Here is a 17,684-nt window from a genome sequence, read left to right on the forward strand (position 1 = left end):
AGCCTTGGCATGGCCTTCTGGCTCCTCATTCTCTGCCAGCTCCATGGCCAGCCCTGCGGATGCACCCGCAACAGGTGATCTGCTGGGGAAAGGGTAGGCTGGGGGAACGTCAAAATGAGGAAGTGGTGAAGGGACTTCAGGGTCTGCTGAGGGTCTTGAGGCTGGGATGGAGGCTCTTGTAAAGGGTCCTGGCTTGACTCCTACTCCGGCCCACAGGCCATACCAGTGGGTTGGGTTCTCACCGGAGAAAGCGGACCACCTTCAGCAGGGGGCAGCTGCTGGAACTGGAGCGGGTGTTTGCAGCATGGCCCTACCCTGACATCAGCATGCGCGAGCACCTGGCTCGGGTCACCTGCCTTCCTGAGGCCAGGATACAGGTGAGCAGTGACCCCTCTGAGGGTGGGGGTACTTTCGCACAGTCCCTTTTCTCTGGGTATCCTGTCTCCACATTTTGCTTTCCCTGTAGCTGGGGGAGGGGAGCTGGTGCCAGAAGAGATTCTTTTTTTCCCTTATCAGGTGTGGTTCCAGAATCGCCGGGCCAAGAGAATCAAGAACAGGAAGGCAGGAGGCCTAAGCCCCAGGCCCGAGCACACCCAGAGAGCCCGTCCTCTTCCGGACACCCTCCAGCAGGCCCGGGAGCCCCGAACACTAGTCCAGCTTCCACCTTCCAACAGCACACCCCAGTGTGCCTCAATGGGTCGACATGCTTCCGGCCCAGCTCCTGGTTTGGGTCCAGGACCGGGGTGGACAGGGGCTAAAGCTGTAGCCCCATGGGGACCAGCTGGGACTTCAGGGGTCCACCTTTCTTCAGAGCGAGCCACTCCACAGACCTCACTGGGCAGCTTATCTGACCTCATCTATACCTCTGCCATTGTCACCAACCTGGACCACTCCTAAATGAAGTCTAGAACTTTTGATATCACTCCTCTGGCTCCACAGCCCACCCTGCCCCTTAGGACTGAACATAACAGATGTGGATCCCTCACCCCTCCTTTTACACAAGGGAGTTTTCTTATCAGAAGGAAGGTTAGTGCAGGCATCCCTCCCTCTGACTGTCATCCTGTCCAGCCCAGAGTCACCAGGGCCTGGCTCCTGCTCCCCAGCACTCTGCCCCTCCTGGAGCCTGTGCCCATTGCCATGGCGGGAGGTCCCTTCAGAGAGATGAGGTAAGGGCTAGGTTTTCCACCTTTCAGGAGCCAGGCAGGGCCCTCAATTCTTCTCGCCCCAGGGGACACCACCTCCTCCCTCCAAAAAATGGGCAGCCGGCCCTCACTTTCAGGCCATTAGCTAGCTAAATGCTAAGTGAGTTAGGCGAGGAGAGCACTGAGACTAATTTCAGGCTGCTGGGAACCAGGGCCCCCTCTTCTGACCTACCACCACCTGGACATAATAATCAGAACCATGGATCTGGAGGAAGTGATATTAAAGTCATGAAGTAGAAAGAGGAGCCCGGGGCTTATGTTCATTTAATTTTCACAAAGATCAGATTGGCTGCCCTGTGACCTGAGGCTGTGGAGACAACCTGACAGATTTAGCAGGGGGTGGGGGAGTGCGTGCAGGCAACACTGGGTTTTCATATCACCGTCAGCTGTAATGCCAACTAATCTCCAAATAAAACCCAAACTCTATACCTTAATCTGGATTGTTGTGTGCTGCAAACGAATGGGGACAAGCGCTGTTTGCTTTTGAAATGTATCTCCATCACCTAATCCCTAAATAGGGCCAGGTTCCACACAGGTCCTGGGTGGGGGACATTCCCCAGGCTTCCAGTGGGATTAGGTAGAGGAATGGTTAATTGAAGGGCTTAGGGCTCTGGCTGACAGACCCTAGGGAGATGGGAGCCTCGGCTAGCACCTTCTGCTCCCGCTCCCACTGCTTCCAGGACGCTCCAGCTGCCTCTACTCCTGGAGCTGCTCTGCTCCAGAAAAGCACAAGTTTGCCATCAGTCTGGGCTGGATTCAAATCCTGACTCTGCTATGTAACCTTGCAATTCTCTGAAAGTCTCTGAGCCTGCAAAATGGGAGGTGATAATACTTGTCTTCTCTCAATTTGGGGGAACGAGAAGCAATAATGTTAAGTGAAGGGCTTCGTCTGGTTGATGCATTGTAAAAGCTCTCAATTCAACCTTCCCTCTCCATACGGCAGATGAGGAGAAACTGGGAAGACCCCAAACTTCTTGTTCCCCTGGCCTCCTGCCAAGCACTCCCTTTTGCCCTGGGAAGCCCTATGTCCAGACCGCACTGTGGGCGGTAAGAGAGGGAGGAAGTGGCCTAGAGCAGAGAGTTCTCTTCTCTGTGATGAGACCCAGAGGACAGGCCACCCAACTGCTATCTCCAGCTCTGTCCCTGTACATGGAAAACTTTGCACAGTGAAGATTTCCTAGGCAGGAACTAGGTCTTTTACCTCTTGATTCCCAGCAGCTAGCATAGTACCATGGCTCATAAAGGAGCACTCCATAAGTGTTCGAGGCTACAGAGCCTGTTAAACTTGGGAGGAGAGGCTTGGGTTCAGGTAAGGCCCCCATTCTGGTGAAAGGGGTGTATGTGTGGAATGACCCAATCTCAGTGTGAGATGACGCTCTGGGTTAGAAGCTGTTTGAGGGGGCCTGCCCTTCATCTAACATTTACAAGCCTTCCAACCTTTCAATCCAGGTACCTGGGGTGGGGGGTGGGAGGTTGAACACTGAAGGCTATGCTGGCCCACAGGCTACCTGGCCAGCAGAATTCAGCACAAGTAGGATAGCCACGAATCTCCACAAACATTCAGTGTAGCTTTTAAACTCAGTCTTAAGTGATCTGGGTTGCTAGAAACGTTGTTGACATTTCTTTCAACCAACAACAGAAATTCTAAGATTTCTCAATGAAGTCATCTGTGGTGGAACAAGAGGAAGGAAACCTTCCCTCTCTCTCATGTACCAACTGGTGAAGCTGGGACGGGCTATGTATTAAGTAGAAACTAGCAAACCTGGAAAGCAAATGTCTACTGAACCAATGAGCGTGTAATTTCTTTCCTTCTTTAAAAAAACAAACACCCCCCCCCCCATTTATTTATTTATTTTAAAGAGAGACAGAAAGGGAGGGACAGATATTCAAGCAGGCGTCCCAATGAGTTCAGAGCCCAATGCGAGGCTCAATATCACAACCCATGAGATTGTGGGCTGAACCAAAATCACAAGTTGGATGCTTAACTGACTGAGCCACCCAGGTGCCCCATGAGTGTATAATTTCCAAGAACAGAAGTATATCCTGGGGGGGCTGGAAAAAGGCCACAGGAGCTCACAGTGTGCACAAAAGGAAAGGGACATACCATTAGGAACAGATCTTGAACTGTGCTTGCTTCGACAGCACATATACTAAGAATACGAACAGAACCTGAACAATGATCAGAACTAAGCAATCTTTGGGCTTCTGTGTTGTGACAAGATCTGAAGTAAGAATACAATGGATACAATAAATATTTATTGGACAAAAAGCTATTACTGACAGTTTCTAAGGACCTTTACACAGATTCTATCTGTACACCACTAATTTAAGTTCTTGGAAGTTTAACATTACACGGGTACTTCAACACCACTTAGCAGTCTTTGGCTCCATTTCACAGAGGAAGGACCACAGCTGGTCACTGATCTCTCTCAGCCTCAGTTCTGTCTTCGGGGAAAAGGGACCTAAAGCCGTTTCCTCTTCCAATCTCCAGGATTGTTATGAAGACCAAGAGTAATCACGTAAAGCAACTGCTCAACTGTGCACACTTACAATCTACTTTCCACACTTCTCCAAACTCTGACATTTTAAGAATCTACATAAAATAACCTCCATTAGGCTTACATACAATAACATGTACACATATTCATAACATGTTATGTTTATGTATTTATGTGTATGGTTATTCATGTCCACATATACAGTCAAATCTGGAAACAGTCCCTATCTACAAAGAACGTCTCCCTGTATTAGCTGAGACAATCTACAGTAGGAATATTCTTGCCACCAACACACACCAGCACAAGAGATTTTCAATTAAAAGCACACACACTATTTTGCCATCTGAATTGTTTTCATTTTCGGAGGCAGAGCAAAGGGTGATGGAAAGGTGGGCAGTTTAAGGAGGGCTGGTGAGTGGTAGAGACAGGCAGAAACACACAGAAAATCTGAAAAAGGTGAGCAGAGGATGAAGACTGAAACTAAGATTCTGGAAAGGTAGCTGCCTAGCTCCCAATTTCAGTATCCTGTACCAACCTGTCTTTCTCTCATTTGATGTCCTGTGATTAGCTCCTCTTCTGACACAAACTGGCTTCTAGAAAGGCAATCCTTTCTGTTTTGGAGGTTACTGATCTAAATTACAGGTCTGCCTCAAGGGTGTGTGGAGCAAGGGGGACCATCAATTTGTACACTTGGGGAAGTTCAAGGCAGTGTGGTCCACTTCTGGGAAGACCTGGATTCTATTTACTCCTGATGGGGAAAAACCCAGCCTTGGGAGGGCCCAGATGGACTATAGAACGCAGACAGGCACTGGGTTCAGGAGAAGGAACTGAAAGACCAGTTCTTTTCAGTTGTCCTCTGACTCTCCTTTACTGCCTCTCTGGAAACTGACAGAGGTTGGGGCTCTGGCACGAACAGCATGTGGCCTTGGCTTGGCCCTCTGACTAACCAGAGCTGTAGACAAAGGGCCTGACAGGTGGACTGAGTCAGTGATAGGCAGCTGGGAGCTTGGAGTCTCCCAAAACCGGCTCCAGACTTTGATGATGAACCCTCGGGTTAAAGCTCTCCCAACTCGCCTTCCATTGCCCGCACCATGACATAAAGCTCGGCCAGGCCCACCACAGAGGCCACGATCAAGGCAGCTAGTACCCGCTGGGGAGAGAAAGAACCAGGCTTAGGGGATACAGGCCAGCATCCAGCTCTGCAGCCTCCAGGGCCTCTAGTAAAGATGGCGGGGGGTGGGGGGTGGGGGAGGAGATTGGAGAGAGGGGGAAAACCCAGACCACAGGTTGGGGGAAGGGAAGAAGAGAGAATCTGGATTCTCTTGAGGTTATTATGTACTCCCATGAATGCTGGATAGTTCAAATGCTCCTCTTGTTTACTAAATAAATGCTTGTCTAATGCCTAACTTGTTCAAGGCACCTTCACATACATTCTCTCTCTCCCACCAACACTCCCACCTGGGACACCCTGCCTTGCCCAGTGCTTACTTACTGAGGCCATTTCTGTGAAGATGTACTGGCTTCCAAGGTAAGTACAGACGAAGGCAGCTGCTACCGTGACAATAAAGTTGAAGATGGTGATGACCAGAGCTTTCACTGACCTCACTTTGGGGAAGAACCCAGGGAAGAAACGTTTATGTCAGCATCCTCCACAAGGCCCTCTTGTCTCTGGGGTGCCTCCCCCCATCAACTGGGTCTCCTTCAAATGGCAAGCCTGAATAGCTCAGGCTTAAACCCAGAGCCCTGGGGTGGGAAGAAGTGCCATGACCAACCCGTCCCAGGCTTCAGCAGTGTGATTTCCCAGCACCTCTCACCTTGCTTTCCCAGTTCACTAAGAGTCCCACCATGTCTTGAATCCTGGGAAAAAGAAAACACAAATGATTCCAAATGGATGCAGCTCAGAGGCAGCCCAGAGAGTAACTAATTGTCAGTCTGGGCTCTGCTCTCTTTATTTCCCAACATATTAAGTCTGCCTTCTCCATGGATTCTGTTGTCAGAACCAGATGGATTTTTTCCTGAACTACAGATCAAGCATTTCAGAAAAAGGACATAGGTTCCCAGTAACCAGGGTGGGAGCATGCCACAGAATAGGAGTCCTATCAGAAGAAAGGCTCCAAGGCCTAACTCCACCTCTCCAACTTTTAAGAATCTGTCACCGTCTGAGCTCAGAGTCTCAGTAAATGAGCTGGGAATTGTATTAGGTTTGTATGCAGCACAGAGCTTCTGCGGACCCTGACTAGTATAAAAACCAAGCTTCCACGATGTTTTTTTCCCCCCTCTGTACTTCTTCCCAGCACAGAGGTCTGCTTTCAGAAGCTACTCAGTCCTTGTATTGAGGAGCAAGCCCTTACCTTACAGGTGACGTTGTATGTGATCCGCTTATATTCCTCATTGGCCAGCTGTATCTTAATCTTCTCCAAACGGGCAACTAGCTCTGGGTTCTGAGGCAGAAAAATCAAATGAGAAGGATATCCCCAGCTTACTAGAAAGCCATGTTACAATCATTGGTTTCAGGAGGCAAAGCACTCCTAAGGGTGCTAAGAGACCCATGTACTAGTTATGCCTCCACTGCTTTGGAAACTGTTTTTTTTTGTTTGTTTGTTTGTTTGTTTTTTGCAGATCTGTTTTCCAAGCTGTCAAGCAGGGAGGACAATATCTGGTTCCCCCATCCCAGCTCTCAAGGATTTAAAAGACAAATTTTTGAGCTTAGAGGTTGACTCATAAATCTGAATGTATCATAAGTCCAATTCAGCCAACACCACTTCCACAAATAAATCTGTTACATACCCTGGGAGGCTTCACCACCTCTGGGAGATAGATTTCACTGCCTTCTAGGAGCTCATGAAGGTATAGTGTGGAACCTGGGAAGAAAAGATTTTTACAAACATAATGATGCATAGAATTGAGGTTGAAGGATTAAGATCAGAAAAGAGTCTGGCCAGGGGCGTCTGGGTGGCTCAGTGGGTTAAAGCCTCTGCCTTCGGCTCAGGTCATGATCCCAGGGTCCTGGGATCGAGCCCCACATCGGGCTCTCTGCTTGGCGGGGAGCCTGCTTCCTCCTCTCTCTCTCTCTGCCTGCCTCTCTGCCTGCTTGTGATCTCTGTCAAATAAATAAATAAAATCTTTTAAAAAAAAAAGGGTCTGGCCCTTCTATTTTTTAATACCAAAATAAAACATGGCCACCCCTATTTCAATTCATCTCCAAGATCATTTTCAATTGAGAAGAATCGAGGACAATTCCACACAAAAATCTCCTGGTATGCATACCTAAGTGTCAGCTCTCAGTTATTTCGCCAAAGTCACAGCTAACAATAAGCCACTTATATTTGCGTTCAGATTAAGTCACGCTGCAGCCACAATACAACTGCCCTAAATAGGTTTAAGTCACGGTGATGCTAAATACTTAAAAAATGTGTACTAGATGATATATAAGGTACTTTTTATTTTTATTTTTTAAAGATTTTATTTATTTGACAGAGAGAGGAATTACAAGTAGGCAGAGAGGCAGGAATAGAGAGAGGGGGAAAAAGGCTCCCTGCTGAGCAAAGAGCCCCATGCGGGGCTCGATCCCAGGACCCTGAGATCATGACCTGAGCAGAAGGCAGTGGCTCAACACACTAAGTCACGCAGGTGCCCAAAAAAGGTATTTTTTAGTTCTAATAGTTCTAGCAGTTGAGCAGTCTACCCTTTGTACTTCTGGGTAGACTGTGTTAATTCTGACAAAAGACCTTTCAGGCCAGTTTGTCCTAGTCCCTCCCCTCACAGTGAGGGGAACTGAGACCCAAGGAAGAGAAACGACTTCTCCAAGGGAAGTTTGCTGCAGAGCTAGGACTAGAACTCAGCTGCTACTCCCAGTTCAGATCTTTCAACATAGCTTTCCATCGTTCTATGTTGGGGGGTGGGGGGTGGAGAAAGACGCTATCAGATGAAAAGAAATCCAAATACCCAAACAGGACAAGCTCACTATCCTAAGTTGTTTTCCAGTGTAGCTTAAAAGGAAAAAATTGAACTTGTGTGCGGTGTACTGGGTTAGAACTGGACTTCCTCAAAGGTCAGGAGGCCCTAAGGGGGGCTGGTATTGAAGAAGAGACTCTCAAGAGAGTAGAAACTGCACACGTAAAATTTGCCACCCACAAGAAATCCTCATGGAAGCTGTTTAAGGGAGCGGGTTGTCCTACGGTTTATGAGGTGACTCTTGGGTTAGCTAGATGACTGTTCCGCGGGTGAAGAGTGATGGATTTTTTTTCCCCTCTCATAACAATGGCAGAGGGGGGAAAAGAGTCAAGAAGGAAAAGACTCTGGAAAAAGGGGGGCGAGTCCGGGCTGGAGACTGCAGCTCACCACTCTCTCTCAGATACTGATGCAGATCTCGGATCAGTCGGAAGGAAACCAGGCGCGCGGGGCCACTGGAAAAATCACCGTCCTTGTGTTTCTTCCCTAGCGCAGCTTCAAGTTCTGCCCGCAGCTTCCGGGGCAGCTGCTCTGGCTCCAGCTCCCCACCGGGGCCCAAAGCGCGAACCAGTCGCTCACCGGCCAGCAAGCAAGACGCCATGTCTGGCTGACCTCGGGTCAGGTGACCGGGAGCAGGGACTTCCGCTCATCGCTCACCGGAAGGAGCATGGAGGTTGCGGGGCGGGATGAGGCGGGGCAGAGGGCCAAGGGGGCGGGGACGCGGCGCGGGGCAGTGTGGGGCGGGGGCAGAACGCCTCCGGCCGCAGGTTGGGCCCAGTGTCAGCAGCCGAGCAGGCGCTCGGGCGGGACATGGCGGGCTGTGTGGCCCGGCGAGCCCTGGCGGTGGGCAGCCGCTGGTGGTCCCGCTCGCTAACCGGGGCCCGAGGGCCGAGGCCGCTCTGTTCGGCAGGTGGAGCTGGGGCCTTCCCACCAGCGGCGACCACGACGACGCGGAGGCACCTCTCGTCCCGGTGAGGGACGGAGCGCGGGGCCCGTACGTGGAGCCCAGGGAGCGTGTTTCGGCCAGGGAGGAGGCCAGGAGGCCGGACCGGCCGAGGGTGATTGAAGTTCGACCCGGGAGAGGGTCCCGGCCGGGAGCCGACCTGCCCTGCCTGGGATGTGTACCAGGAGCAGAGAAGGGAGCGCGGTCCAGAGCCCTGGGTTACGCAGTACTGGCTCTGAGGGGGAGTAGTAACCCTCTCGGAGCGAATTTTACCTTCCCAAGTGGAGATCTCGAGCGCTGTTGTTACAGCAGCCTTTTAATTAAACCCCAGGGCTCCTGACTTGAACCCTCAGCCCCGGATTGGGACAAAGCCTCCCTCAGAAGGATGCTCGAAGTGGGAAACCGGACTCTTGAGAATGAGCCCTGCGTGGGTTCCGGGTTTTGGCGTGACCTTGGGGAGATTGGTTCTTTCTCTGTGACTTGGCGAGGGGGCTTGAGGCCATGGGGAATGGTGTGAGCATTGTCTCTAGCGATGGGACAGGCAGGTCAGTTTGGGGCTGGAGGATCAAGTGAGAGGAAGCATAAGGTTCACATCCCCAAAACGTTAAGAATAGTAGGTCTTTGAAGGACTCTTAGAAAAAGCAGCCCTGTCCAGAGAGACCAGAGAGAGCTGACTTTTTGGTGGCTGAAATCAGACACTGGTATTGGGGAGAGATGATAAATATTTGCAGTGTAAGACCCCTGTGAAATGTGATGTGAGTCTGAACAAAAACTAGATTGAGAGACTACTAGGTGCAATGCAGTGAGTGTGGTAGGACATCTGGAGATGATGGCTAAACTGTTCAAGGGTAGGGTAAAGGCTGCAGTTTTGCGGGGAGGGTAGACAGAGCTGGAATTATAAAACAAATGTTTCACACACTGGGCTCTGAGGGGGAACGCAGCTAATCAGACACAGGCATTGCTCTCAGGGAACCTAAAGTCTCTAGTGGAGATAAGAGCTGGGCACAAACAACAGAAATGCAAGGTGGGAAAGGCGGTTAAAATGCTGTGCGAGAGGCACGCCTGGGTATCTCAGTGGGTTAAAGCCTCTGCCTTTGGCTCAGGTCATGATCCCAGGGTCCTGGGATCGAGCCCCACATCAGGTTCTCTGCTCAGCAGGGAGCCTGCTTCCCAACCCCCCCTCTGCCTGCCTCTCTGCCTACTTATGATCTCTGTCTGTCAAATAAATAAATAAAATCTTTAAAAAAAATTGCTGTGGGAGGACAGGAGGATGGGTCAGGGAAGAAACAGAGGCAAGGGGTATAAATAAGCAGGGTGCAAGGGCATGATACGAGGAATGCTGAGACTGAAGAGAGGAGGAAGTGATCTGGGAGCAGTCAGACCTAACAGAGAAACTGAGGCAGGGCCTGTGGCTGGATCTCCAAGGACGAAAGGCAGAATCTGGAGTGGTGGTTTGGGAGGACCCTTATCTGCTTCACTGCCACCCCCCTCACTGCTTTGACCCTTCTCTGCTCTCACTGCCTGCCCCCCCAGTGTCCTAGAAGCTTATTCTGATGGTGTAGGTACCTTTCCTTCTCAGCTTTTCTTTTCAGTTGCTTGTTCTTTTCTTTCCTAACCAGGAACCGACCAGAGGGCAAAGTTTTGGAGACGGTTGGTGTATTTGAGGTGCCAAAACAGAATGGAAAATACGAGACTGGACAGGTGAGTGCTGGGCTGGGTCATCTTATATTTGTTTTCAAGGTGTGTCCTGCTTCTGAAAGTGTTAGTTTTGGTCCTAGACCCGAATGTTACAGTTTTCTGCCTTGGTGTTTTGTGCCAGAGCAGAATCACAAACTTGTTAAGATACTGTTTCTGTTTTCCTGGTTGTGAATCCTTTTCATGTGTCAGTGGGTTCCCTTTCCAAGTTAGTGTGGACAGAGATAATTTGGACCAAAGTGGGGAGAGGGCCAGGTTGCTGAAGAGTCCTATAAGTTTCTGGAAGGTAGGAAGCCAGTGGAGGGAGCTTTCAGAAAAGGAAACCTTTGGGGCCATCTGGGAGGCTCAGAAGTTTCAGTGGCTGATTCTTGGTTTGGGCTCAGGTCATGATCCCAGGGTCCTGGGATAGAGCCCTGCATCTGGCTACCTGTTGGGTGAGAAGACTGCTTAGGATTCTCTCTCTCCTTTTCCCTTTCTCTCCCCTTCCTCTCTTGCTAAAGAGAAAACGAGAGAGAGAGAGAGAGAGAGAGAGAGAAAGAAAAAAAGAAAGAAAAGCAAACCTTTGATACTTTGTCATGGTTGAACTGATTGCAGTGTAATATAAGTTGTGGGTGCAGAGTTTTTGTATCAGTTTTGTGCCAGATGCACTGATAGTTTTAGGCACCTTGTAAGTAAGGACTTTTTGTTTATTTGACTTCCCACTCCCCTTTTCTTGCCATCCTGCAATAGACCTGATGTTGTGTGTTGGACCTGAATCAAAAAGCAATGCCTGGGGGCGCCTGGGTGGCTCAGTGGGTTAAGCCGCTGCCTTGGGCTCAGGTCACGATCTCAGGGTCCTGGGATCAAGTCCCATATCGGGCTCTCTGCTCAGCAGGAAGCCTGCTTCCCTCTCTCTCTTTCTCTGCCTGCCTCTCTCTCCATCTACTTGTGATCTCTGTCAAATAAATAAATAAAATCTTAAAAAAAAAAAAAAAAAGCAATGCCTGGGGCACCTGGGTGGCTCAGTGGGTTAAAGCCTCTGCCTTCGGCTTAGGTCGTGATCTCAGGGTCCTGGGATCAAGTCCCAAATCGGGCTCTCTGCTCAGCGGGGAGCCTGCTTCCCCCTCTCTCTCTGCCTGCCTCTCTGCCTACTTGTGATCTCTGTCTGTCAAATAAATAAAATCTTAAAAAAAAAAAAAAGGAAAGAAAAAAAGCAATGCCTTCGTAGAGTTGGCAGTCTAGAAAGGAATTATGGGGTCAGTGGTTATACACTGTGCTGAGTTGAGGGGAGATCAGGGAAGTCTTACTAGAGCTTTAGGCTATCATCTAAGGGATCAGCAGAAGTCAGCCCAGTGAAGGGGGGACAAGAGTATTCTGAAGCTGGTGGGGGTGGATCATGGAGTTCAAGGGAAAGATCGGCAGGACCTTGTGCTGCGGTTGCCAGCTACCTGTGCTGCTTAGTGGTCTGAGTCCCACCTGGAAAGACTTGTGGGGGGGCGCCTGAGTGGCTCAGTGGGTTAAAGCCTCTGCTTTTGGCTCAGGTCATGATCCCAGGGTCCTGGGATTGAGCCCCGCATTGGACTCTCTGCTAGGCAGGCAGCCTGCTTCCCCCACTCTCTCTGTCTGCCTCTCTGCCTACTTGTGATCTCTGTTAAATAAATAAATAAAATCTTAAAAAAAGAAAAGAAAAGAAAAAAAAAGACTTGTGGATCACATACCCACTGAGGCTCTCTTTCCTCCTAGCTCTTCCTTCATAGTGTTTTTGGCTACCGAGGTGTTGTCCTGTTTCCCTGGCAGGCCAGACTGTATGACCGGGATGTGGCTTCTACAGCTCCAGAAAAGTAAGTACCCCTGTCACTGTGCCTCATGGTCCCCTCAGGAGGAGGCCTGACTCATGGCTGATGTACATAATTGGGGTCCCAGGGGAGAACTGAACATCCTCCTGGGCCATTGGAACAGTCCCAGAGTACTTCCTGGACACCATGGAGACAAAAGTGCTGAGTGCCAGGGACAGTCTGAAGCCAGAGGGTCCCTTTAGGCCTCCTCAGGATGCCTTCCCAAGCTGTTCTCTATTTGCATTATAAGTAGCCCAGAAGGCATTGAGGGACTAATTTCCTTCATTTTCTGATGTTCAGTTAGAATCTGTCTTTCTGTCTCTTATCATTAGAGTACATTAAAAAAGAAAAGGCCTAGTTCCATTAAATAATCACAGACCACCCCAGGGATGTGAGAAGAGTGGGGGTACTCAGGGCTTCAGGATAGAACCAGCAATTTGATTTTCTCAGCGTGGTCCCCTCCTTCCAAGAAGCAGCCAGAGACTAAGACAAATAGAGACTCTCTGCCATGGGTCCTCCACATTCTGACTGCGGAGGGGCTGGGCCTGGATGTTGCTGAGCAGGTACCCAGCTGACGCCAAAACCCCTTCAGATCAGGCACTAACTAGTCCATTTAGGTAAGGAGGTGGTAGGGAGCTAGGGCAGGCACCACTTCTGTTTCTCTTGGGGTGATCTTGGGCTTCTTCCCCTACCCTCTAGAGCAGAGAATCCTGCAGGCCATGGCTCTAAGGAGGTGAAAGGCAAAACTCACACTTACTATCAGGTGCTGATTGATGCCCGAGACTGTCCACATATAGTAAGTAAGCAAGGTGGCTGGGCCTGGGGTTTCTCTCCCTGGGAAAGGCCTAAACCTGGTAGAGACAGAGGGAGGGAGAAGGGTCAAAGAGAGCCCAGATCAATACTGGGCCCCAAGTTCTCAGGACTGGATTGTGACTAAGAAAGTCTGACTCGCTTCTTTTCTTAGTCTCAGAGATCTCAGACAGAAGCTGTGACTTTCTTGGCTAACCATGATGATAGCCGGGCCCTCTATGCCATCCCAGGTGAGTAGTGAACATGTATCTGAGTATGCCTGTTGGTGAGAGGCCTGGTGTGTCTTAGTGAGAAGACTCTGATGCCTTTCCGATGTCCTTTAATCTGCTAGGAGGGATTATAGAAGCTGAGAGCAGTGGTGCCAATCTTGTCCCACTTGGAGACAAGGCCAGCATTGTGTTTCTTCTCAGTCTTGTTCCTCTCTTTTCCTGTGTGAGTTTCACTGTTTCTTTTTTCTCTCTGTGCCAGGCCTGGACTATGTCAGCCATGAAGACATCCTCCCCTATACCTCCACAGATCAGGTTCCCATCCAGCATGAGCTGTTTGAAAGATTTCTTCTGTATGACCAGACAAAATGTGAGCTATCTCAAGAAGGGAAGCTGGAATGGGAGGGCCCTTCTTCAAAGACGGCATCACACAAGTAGCTTCAAAACTGTATATCCACAACCTTATTTAGCCTCCCATTAGATCTGTCAGGCAGATGGCTGTTGTCTCTTCCTAATAGATATGGAACCTGAGGCTCAGGGATGAGAAGAAGGGACTCAAGGTTGCTAGTGAGTCACAAGGTCAGGGTTACAGTAGGGTCTGAAGACCTGGGCTCCTCACTCCCAGCCCGTCTCTCTTCCCAGGATGTCCCATAATGCCTCAGGGCTTATTCTTGGTGGCCTTGTGCCTTCTTCCAGACTGCTTTTGCTTGCAGTTTGGGTACCTTATTTCCCTGGGCCCTCACTTGGAAGAGTTTTCCCCAAGAGGGGCAGTTGGAGAACACCCTGGACTCTGGCCTGGAACTAACTCATCTTCTCTGCCCCAGCACCCCCTTTTGTGGCCCGGGAGACGCTCCGGGCCTGGCAAGAGAAGAATCACCCCTGGCTGGAGCTCTCTGATGTCCACCGGGAAACAACTGAGAACATCCGTGTCACCGTCATCCCCTTCTACATGGGCATGAGGGTGTGTATCTGGCCTGGGTGCCTTCCCTCATGGTGGGCCCCCAGATTTTCTCTGGTATCCCCAGTGTGACTTTGGAGTGGGTTCCACATTTAAACCATGTGCCTAGTGGTTCTGCTTCCAATTGCCGGACATACTGGGCAGACTCTCGGGATCTAGAGCAGCAAGACCCTCAAGTTCTGGGACAGAGTCCTCCAGGCTGACTCTTTCTTCTTTCTGGTTCAAAGTCTTCCTGTTCATGAAGAACATACACGTACTTGTTTAAATCAGTACAGGCTAATGTTCACACTCGGTATGCGTTAGTCAGATGTTTGTTGAGCTCTTTGAGCCTCTAGTAAACATGAAACCCCGTCCCTGCCTTTCAGGAGCCCATGGTAGTGGGAGAGGTTAGCACAGAACCCATCAAGTGTTGTCACAGTGTTGGGCTATGGAAGGGCCGAGGAGGGCCATGGCCTGGGACAGCCATGATTGCAGGGGTGGGGGGCAGCAGCTGGCTGGAAGACTGGTGAGAAGGGGAAGGGCCCTGTGGCTGACGTCCATTGGCACCCAGCTCTGTTGGTGATCAAGGAGGAGGAAGGAGGCCAGGGACCAGGCCAGGGGAGGCTGCCTCCTTTGGGGCTTGTTGGCTGTAGTCCAGTCACCATCCCACAGACATTCACAGCATTGTTTTGTCTCTGCAACCTTCTTGGAATATACCTCCTCAGTTGGAGAGCTCTTGATTGGAACAGACTTGGTCCTGCCGTCTGGGACTCAAATTCGTTTTTTTTCCCCCCCCAGGAAGCCCAGAATTCCCATGTCTACTGGGTGAGTGTGAACCTGGGTAGATGGGCTGGGAGGGGGACAGTTTGGCTCTGGTGGGAGGGGTATGTGTACTGCAGATATCTATTTTGGTTGTCTTTTGCTTTCGTAGAATTCCAGGTAGGCTAGCGCAGGTAGGTCTGTTCTTTGTCAGCTGTGAACTCTGTCCTCTGCCCTCCACAGTGGCGTTACTGTATCCGCTTAGAGAACCTCGACAGTGACGTGGTGCAGCTCCGGGAGCGACACTGGAGGATATTCAGTTTATCTGGCACCTTGGAGACAGTGCGAGGCCGAGGCGTGGTGGGAAGGGTGAGCGTCATCAGGCCAGTAATGCGGCTTCTGGTCCTTCCCGGCAGGCCTGGGGGCTCAGTGCCTGCTCTCCTCTCCTCTGTGGCTGGGGACAGAGGCTCATTGTGGGATGCCTTGGGCTGCTTTAGGTGACACCTTACAACAACCCCATGAGATGGTTTCTTACAGCCTGAGTCACAGCTGAAGAGAGAGGTTGTGAAGTGAGTAACTGGCCCCTGGTCCTGTGCTTGATAATGGCAGGACCTGGATTTGAATCCAGGGGAGTCCAACATCAGAGCTTTTGTGCCGTTCTGTGTGGGGCTCCTCCCCCTAACCGGCCCCAGCCTCTGCTTCTGGTTGTCTTTCCTCTGCCCTTTTTTTTTTTTTTTTTAAGATTTTTTTTTATTTGACAGAGGGAGAGAGATCATAAGTAGGCAGAGAGGCAGGCAGAGAGAGAGGGGGGAAGCAGGCTCCCTGCCGAGCAGAGAGCCCGATGCAGGGCTCCATCCCAGGACCCTGAGATCATGGCCTGAGCTTAAGGCAGAGGCTTAACCCACTGAGCCACCCAGGCACCCCTCCTCTGCCTCTTAATACACCTGCCTTTGCTGGTCCACGAAGAGATTGGATTTTGCAAATCCTGTACTACCCCACTGTGTCTCCTGAGAAATGAAGCCCTGAGAAATGGCCAGTGACCACATTTAACGTGTATTTCTCCCCATGAGCAGGGACTTGGGATGCAGGGTGGGATGCTGAGTGAGACCAGGGCTTTGGAGTGAGATAGTCTGGCTCTGAATGCCAGCTGTTTGTGGTTTATTCCCCACATTGGGCCAGTTTAACAAAAAAATCTGTTTCTTCCTGTTGAATGGGAGTCACACCTATTACCTCGTAATTCCCGGGAGGTTTAAGTTAGCCAAGGTTTGCAGAGCACCACCACAGCGCCTGGCACCCATGCACTTAGTGAATGGACTCTGGAAGGGCTGTTTACAGAGGAGGTTCTCTGCCTAGCATCTTTGCCCAGTGGCCTCAGATGTTAAGTCTGAGGTTCTCTTTCCCAGAATCAGAATGCAAGACCCAGGTCAGTGGCTGGTTTCGGGGACGGGGGGTGAGTACTGGCAGGCAGTCATCATTGGGGGCCAGAAGGGGCACCCTCCTAATGAACTGGCAGTCGACATGTGACCCCAGGGTATGGGGAGCTGGCCTGGCCTTACCGATTTTCCCTGAACCCTTATAGGAACCTGTGTTATCGAAGGAGCAGCCTGCGTTCCAGTACAGCAGCCACGTCTCCTTGCAAGCTTCCAGCGGGCACATGTGGTGAGTGGGTGAGCACGTGCTGGGAGACGGGGCGCCCCAACTCCACAGACACAGCCGCAGCTCAGAAACTTGGGAGCTCAGACTTTGCTGTTAATTCTGGGCTGGCTTCCATCTCGAGATGGGGTTTTTCTGCTATTCATTGTTGTGGGAGACTTGTTGGATTTTTTTCTGTTTTCTAGTTCCTGTGATTTCATGGACTGAGGACTTAGCCTGAGAGGTTTGGTGGTTTGGTGTGGCACTGAGTTGCCCATGTAGTTGGTTTTCCCCTAGTGGTTCACTCCTTAACCTGAAAGTATGGTTGGGTAGCTTACGAGTGTGCATCTAAGGGCCAGAATCAGGGCAGCTGTGTTTCTTTTCTTGTAGGGTCAGGAAGGGCTCACAGGTTTGTAGACCAGTGTTATCTTGACGTGAACCAGGCTGAGGGGAGCTCATCCTGCTGTGTTCAGTCCTGGAGCCAAGGGCCTAGGGCTCTCGTGATCCTCAGTAGGGCCTCTGCTGTCACTCCCTCTAACCTGCCTTCTCTCTGACCTGCAGGGGCACGTTCCGCTTCGAGAGGCCTGATGGCTCCCACTTTGATGTCCGGATCCCTCCCTTCTCTCTGGAAAGCAATAAAGATGAGAAGACACCACCATCAGGCCTTCACTGGTAGGCCAGCTGAGGCCTGAGTACCTAGGCCTGGCCTCTGAAGAACAGCTCTTCTCCCATAATTGCTGCAGAACTCTCTCTCCACCATGGGCCACAGTGGGTCTCTTTTATCGTTTGCACCGTTTGGTTGTGGGGGTTCTTTTTCTGCGGGTGGGTGTAATTGTTTTCTCCAGAAGACCTGTGTAGGACTCTTCCGAGGCTGGCCTCCCCCGTTAAGCCCTGGCTACACTGTGTTCCAGTAAACCTTTCCACCAGGAATTCTGTGTTCAGCTGCCACAGGCCTGGGTTTCCTGGCCTGTCCCACAAGTTGTTTGGAATATGAGGTTTGGTCAATAAACCAGTGCACACTTGGCCACCCTCGCCATTTCTGCCCCCGGGTTCTCAGGCTCCCTCATTGACACTGAGTGGGGCCCTTGGTTGCTGTCCTTGCCTTCCAGGAAACTGCCCCATCTGTTAAGAGTGTATGCTTCTCCCGAGGCTCGGACTTGGCTGAACATCTCCCAGGGTCATGGTGCCTCTCAGCCAGTGAGGTGAGGGCTAGATTGGACTCTTGTTTTCTTTACCC

The 17,684-nt window shown here is 50.8% G+C and overlaps 3 protein-coding genes across 4 annotated transcripts; 2 read left to right on the top strand and 1 right to left on the bottom strand.

The window, feature by feature from the left end:
* Nucleotides 1–2,766, top strand: SEBOX (SEBOX homeobox). The gene is made up of 3 exons (XM_082707270.1): nt 1–74; nt 217–377; nt 517–2,766. The coding sequence occupies exons 1-3, from the start codon at nt 44–46 to the stop codon at nt 895–897; spliced, it is 573 nt and encodes a 190-aa protein (XP_082563396.1). The 5' UTR covers nt 1–43; the 3' UTR covers nt 898–2,766.
* Nucleotides 2,767–3,436: 670 nt separating this feature from the next.
* Nucleotides 3,437–8,324, bottom strand: VMA12 (vacuolar ATPase assembly factor VMA12). The gene is made up of 6 exons (XM_082707266.1): nt 8,042–8,324; nt 6,488–6,561; nt 6,052–6,141; nt 5,515–5,557; nt 5,193–5,305; nt 3,437–4,850 (listed from the first exon to the last, which is right to left on the bottom strand). The coding sequence occupies exons 1-6, from the start codon at nt 8,250–8,252 to the stop codon at nt 4,755–4,757; spliced, it is 627 nt and encodes a 208-aa protein (XP_082563392.1). The 5' UTR covers nt 8,253–8,324; the 3' UTR covers nt 3,437–4,754.
* Nucleotides 8,325–8,365: 41 nt separating this feature from the next.
* Nucleotides 8,366–17,471, top strand: POLDIP2 (DNA polymerase delta interacting protein 2). 2 transcript variants are annotated; one of them, XM_082707208.1, is made up of 11 exons: nt 8,366–8,622; nt 10,214–10,295; nt 12,012–12,109; nt 12,803–12,899; nt 13,068–13,143; nt 13,382–13,489; nt 13,944–14,080; nt 14,855–14,881; nt 15,059–15,184; nt 16,395–16,474; nt 17,009–17,471. In XM_082707208.1, the coding sequence occupies exons 1-11, from the start codon at nt 8,462–8,464 to the stop codon at nt 17,121–17,123; spliced, it is 1,107 nt and encodes a 368-aa protein (XP_082563334.1). In that variant the 5' UTR covers nt 8,366–8,461; the 3' UTR covers nt 17,124–17,471. The 2 variants fall into 2 exon arrangements, with proteins under 2 accessions (XP_082563334.1, XP_082563333.1); XM_082707207.1 differs by having other exon boundaries at nt 8,379–8,622; nt 16,395–16,482.
* The last annotated feature ends 213 nt before the right edge of the window (nt 17,472–17,684 follow it).

The sequence above is a fragment of the Mustela nivalis genome, assembly GCF_964662115.1.
Source record: "Mustela nivalis genome assembly, chromosome: 17".
Classification (NCBI taxonomy): domain Eukaryota; kingdom Metazoa; phylum Chordata; class Mammalia; order Carnivora; family Mustelidae; genus Mustela; species Mustela nivalis.

Coding starts and splice junctions, on each gene's coding strand:
- VMA12 (XM_082707266.1), bottom strand. CDS start 8,252: ATGGCGTCTTGCTTGCTGGCCGGTGAGCGACTGGTTCGCGCTTTGGGC. Junction 6,142..6,487: donor AGGTGGTGAAGCCTCCCAGG/GTATGTAACAGA, acceptor TTTCTGCCTCAG/AACCCAGAGCTAGTTGCCCG. Junction 5,306..5,514: donor TAGTGAACTGGGAAAGCAAG/GTGAGAGGTGCT, acceptor TCTTCCCCAAAG/TGAGGTCAGTGAAAGCTCTG.
- POLDIP2 (XM_082707208.1), top strand. CDS start 8,462: ATGGCGGGCTGTGTGGCCCGGCGAGCCCTGGCGGTGGGCAGCCGCTGG. Junction 10,296..12,011: donor GAAAATACGAGACTGGACAG/GTGAGTGCTGGG, acceptor CTTTCCTCCTAG/CTCTTCCTTCATAGTGTTTT. Junction 14,081..14,854: donor CCTTCTACATGGGCATGAGG/GTGTGTATCTGG, acceptor TTCCCCCCCCAG/GAAGCCCAGAATTCCCATGT.
- SEBOX (XM_082707270.1), top strand. CDS start 44: ATGGCCAGCCCTGCGGATGCACCCGCAACAG. Junction 75..216: donor TGCGGATGCACCCGCAACAG/GTGATCTGCTGG, acceptor TCCGGCCCACAG/GCCATACCAGTGGGTTGGGT. Junction 378..516: donor TTCCTGAGGCCAGGATACAG/GTGAGCAGTGAC, acceptor TTCCCTTATCAG/GTGTGGTTCCAGAATCGCCG.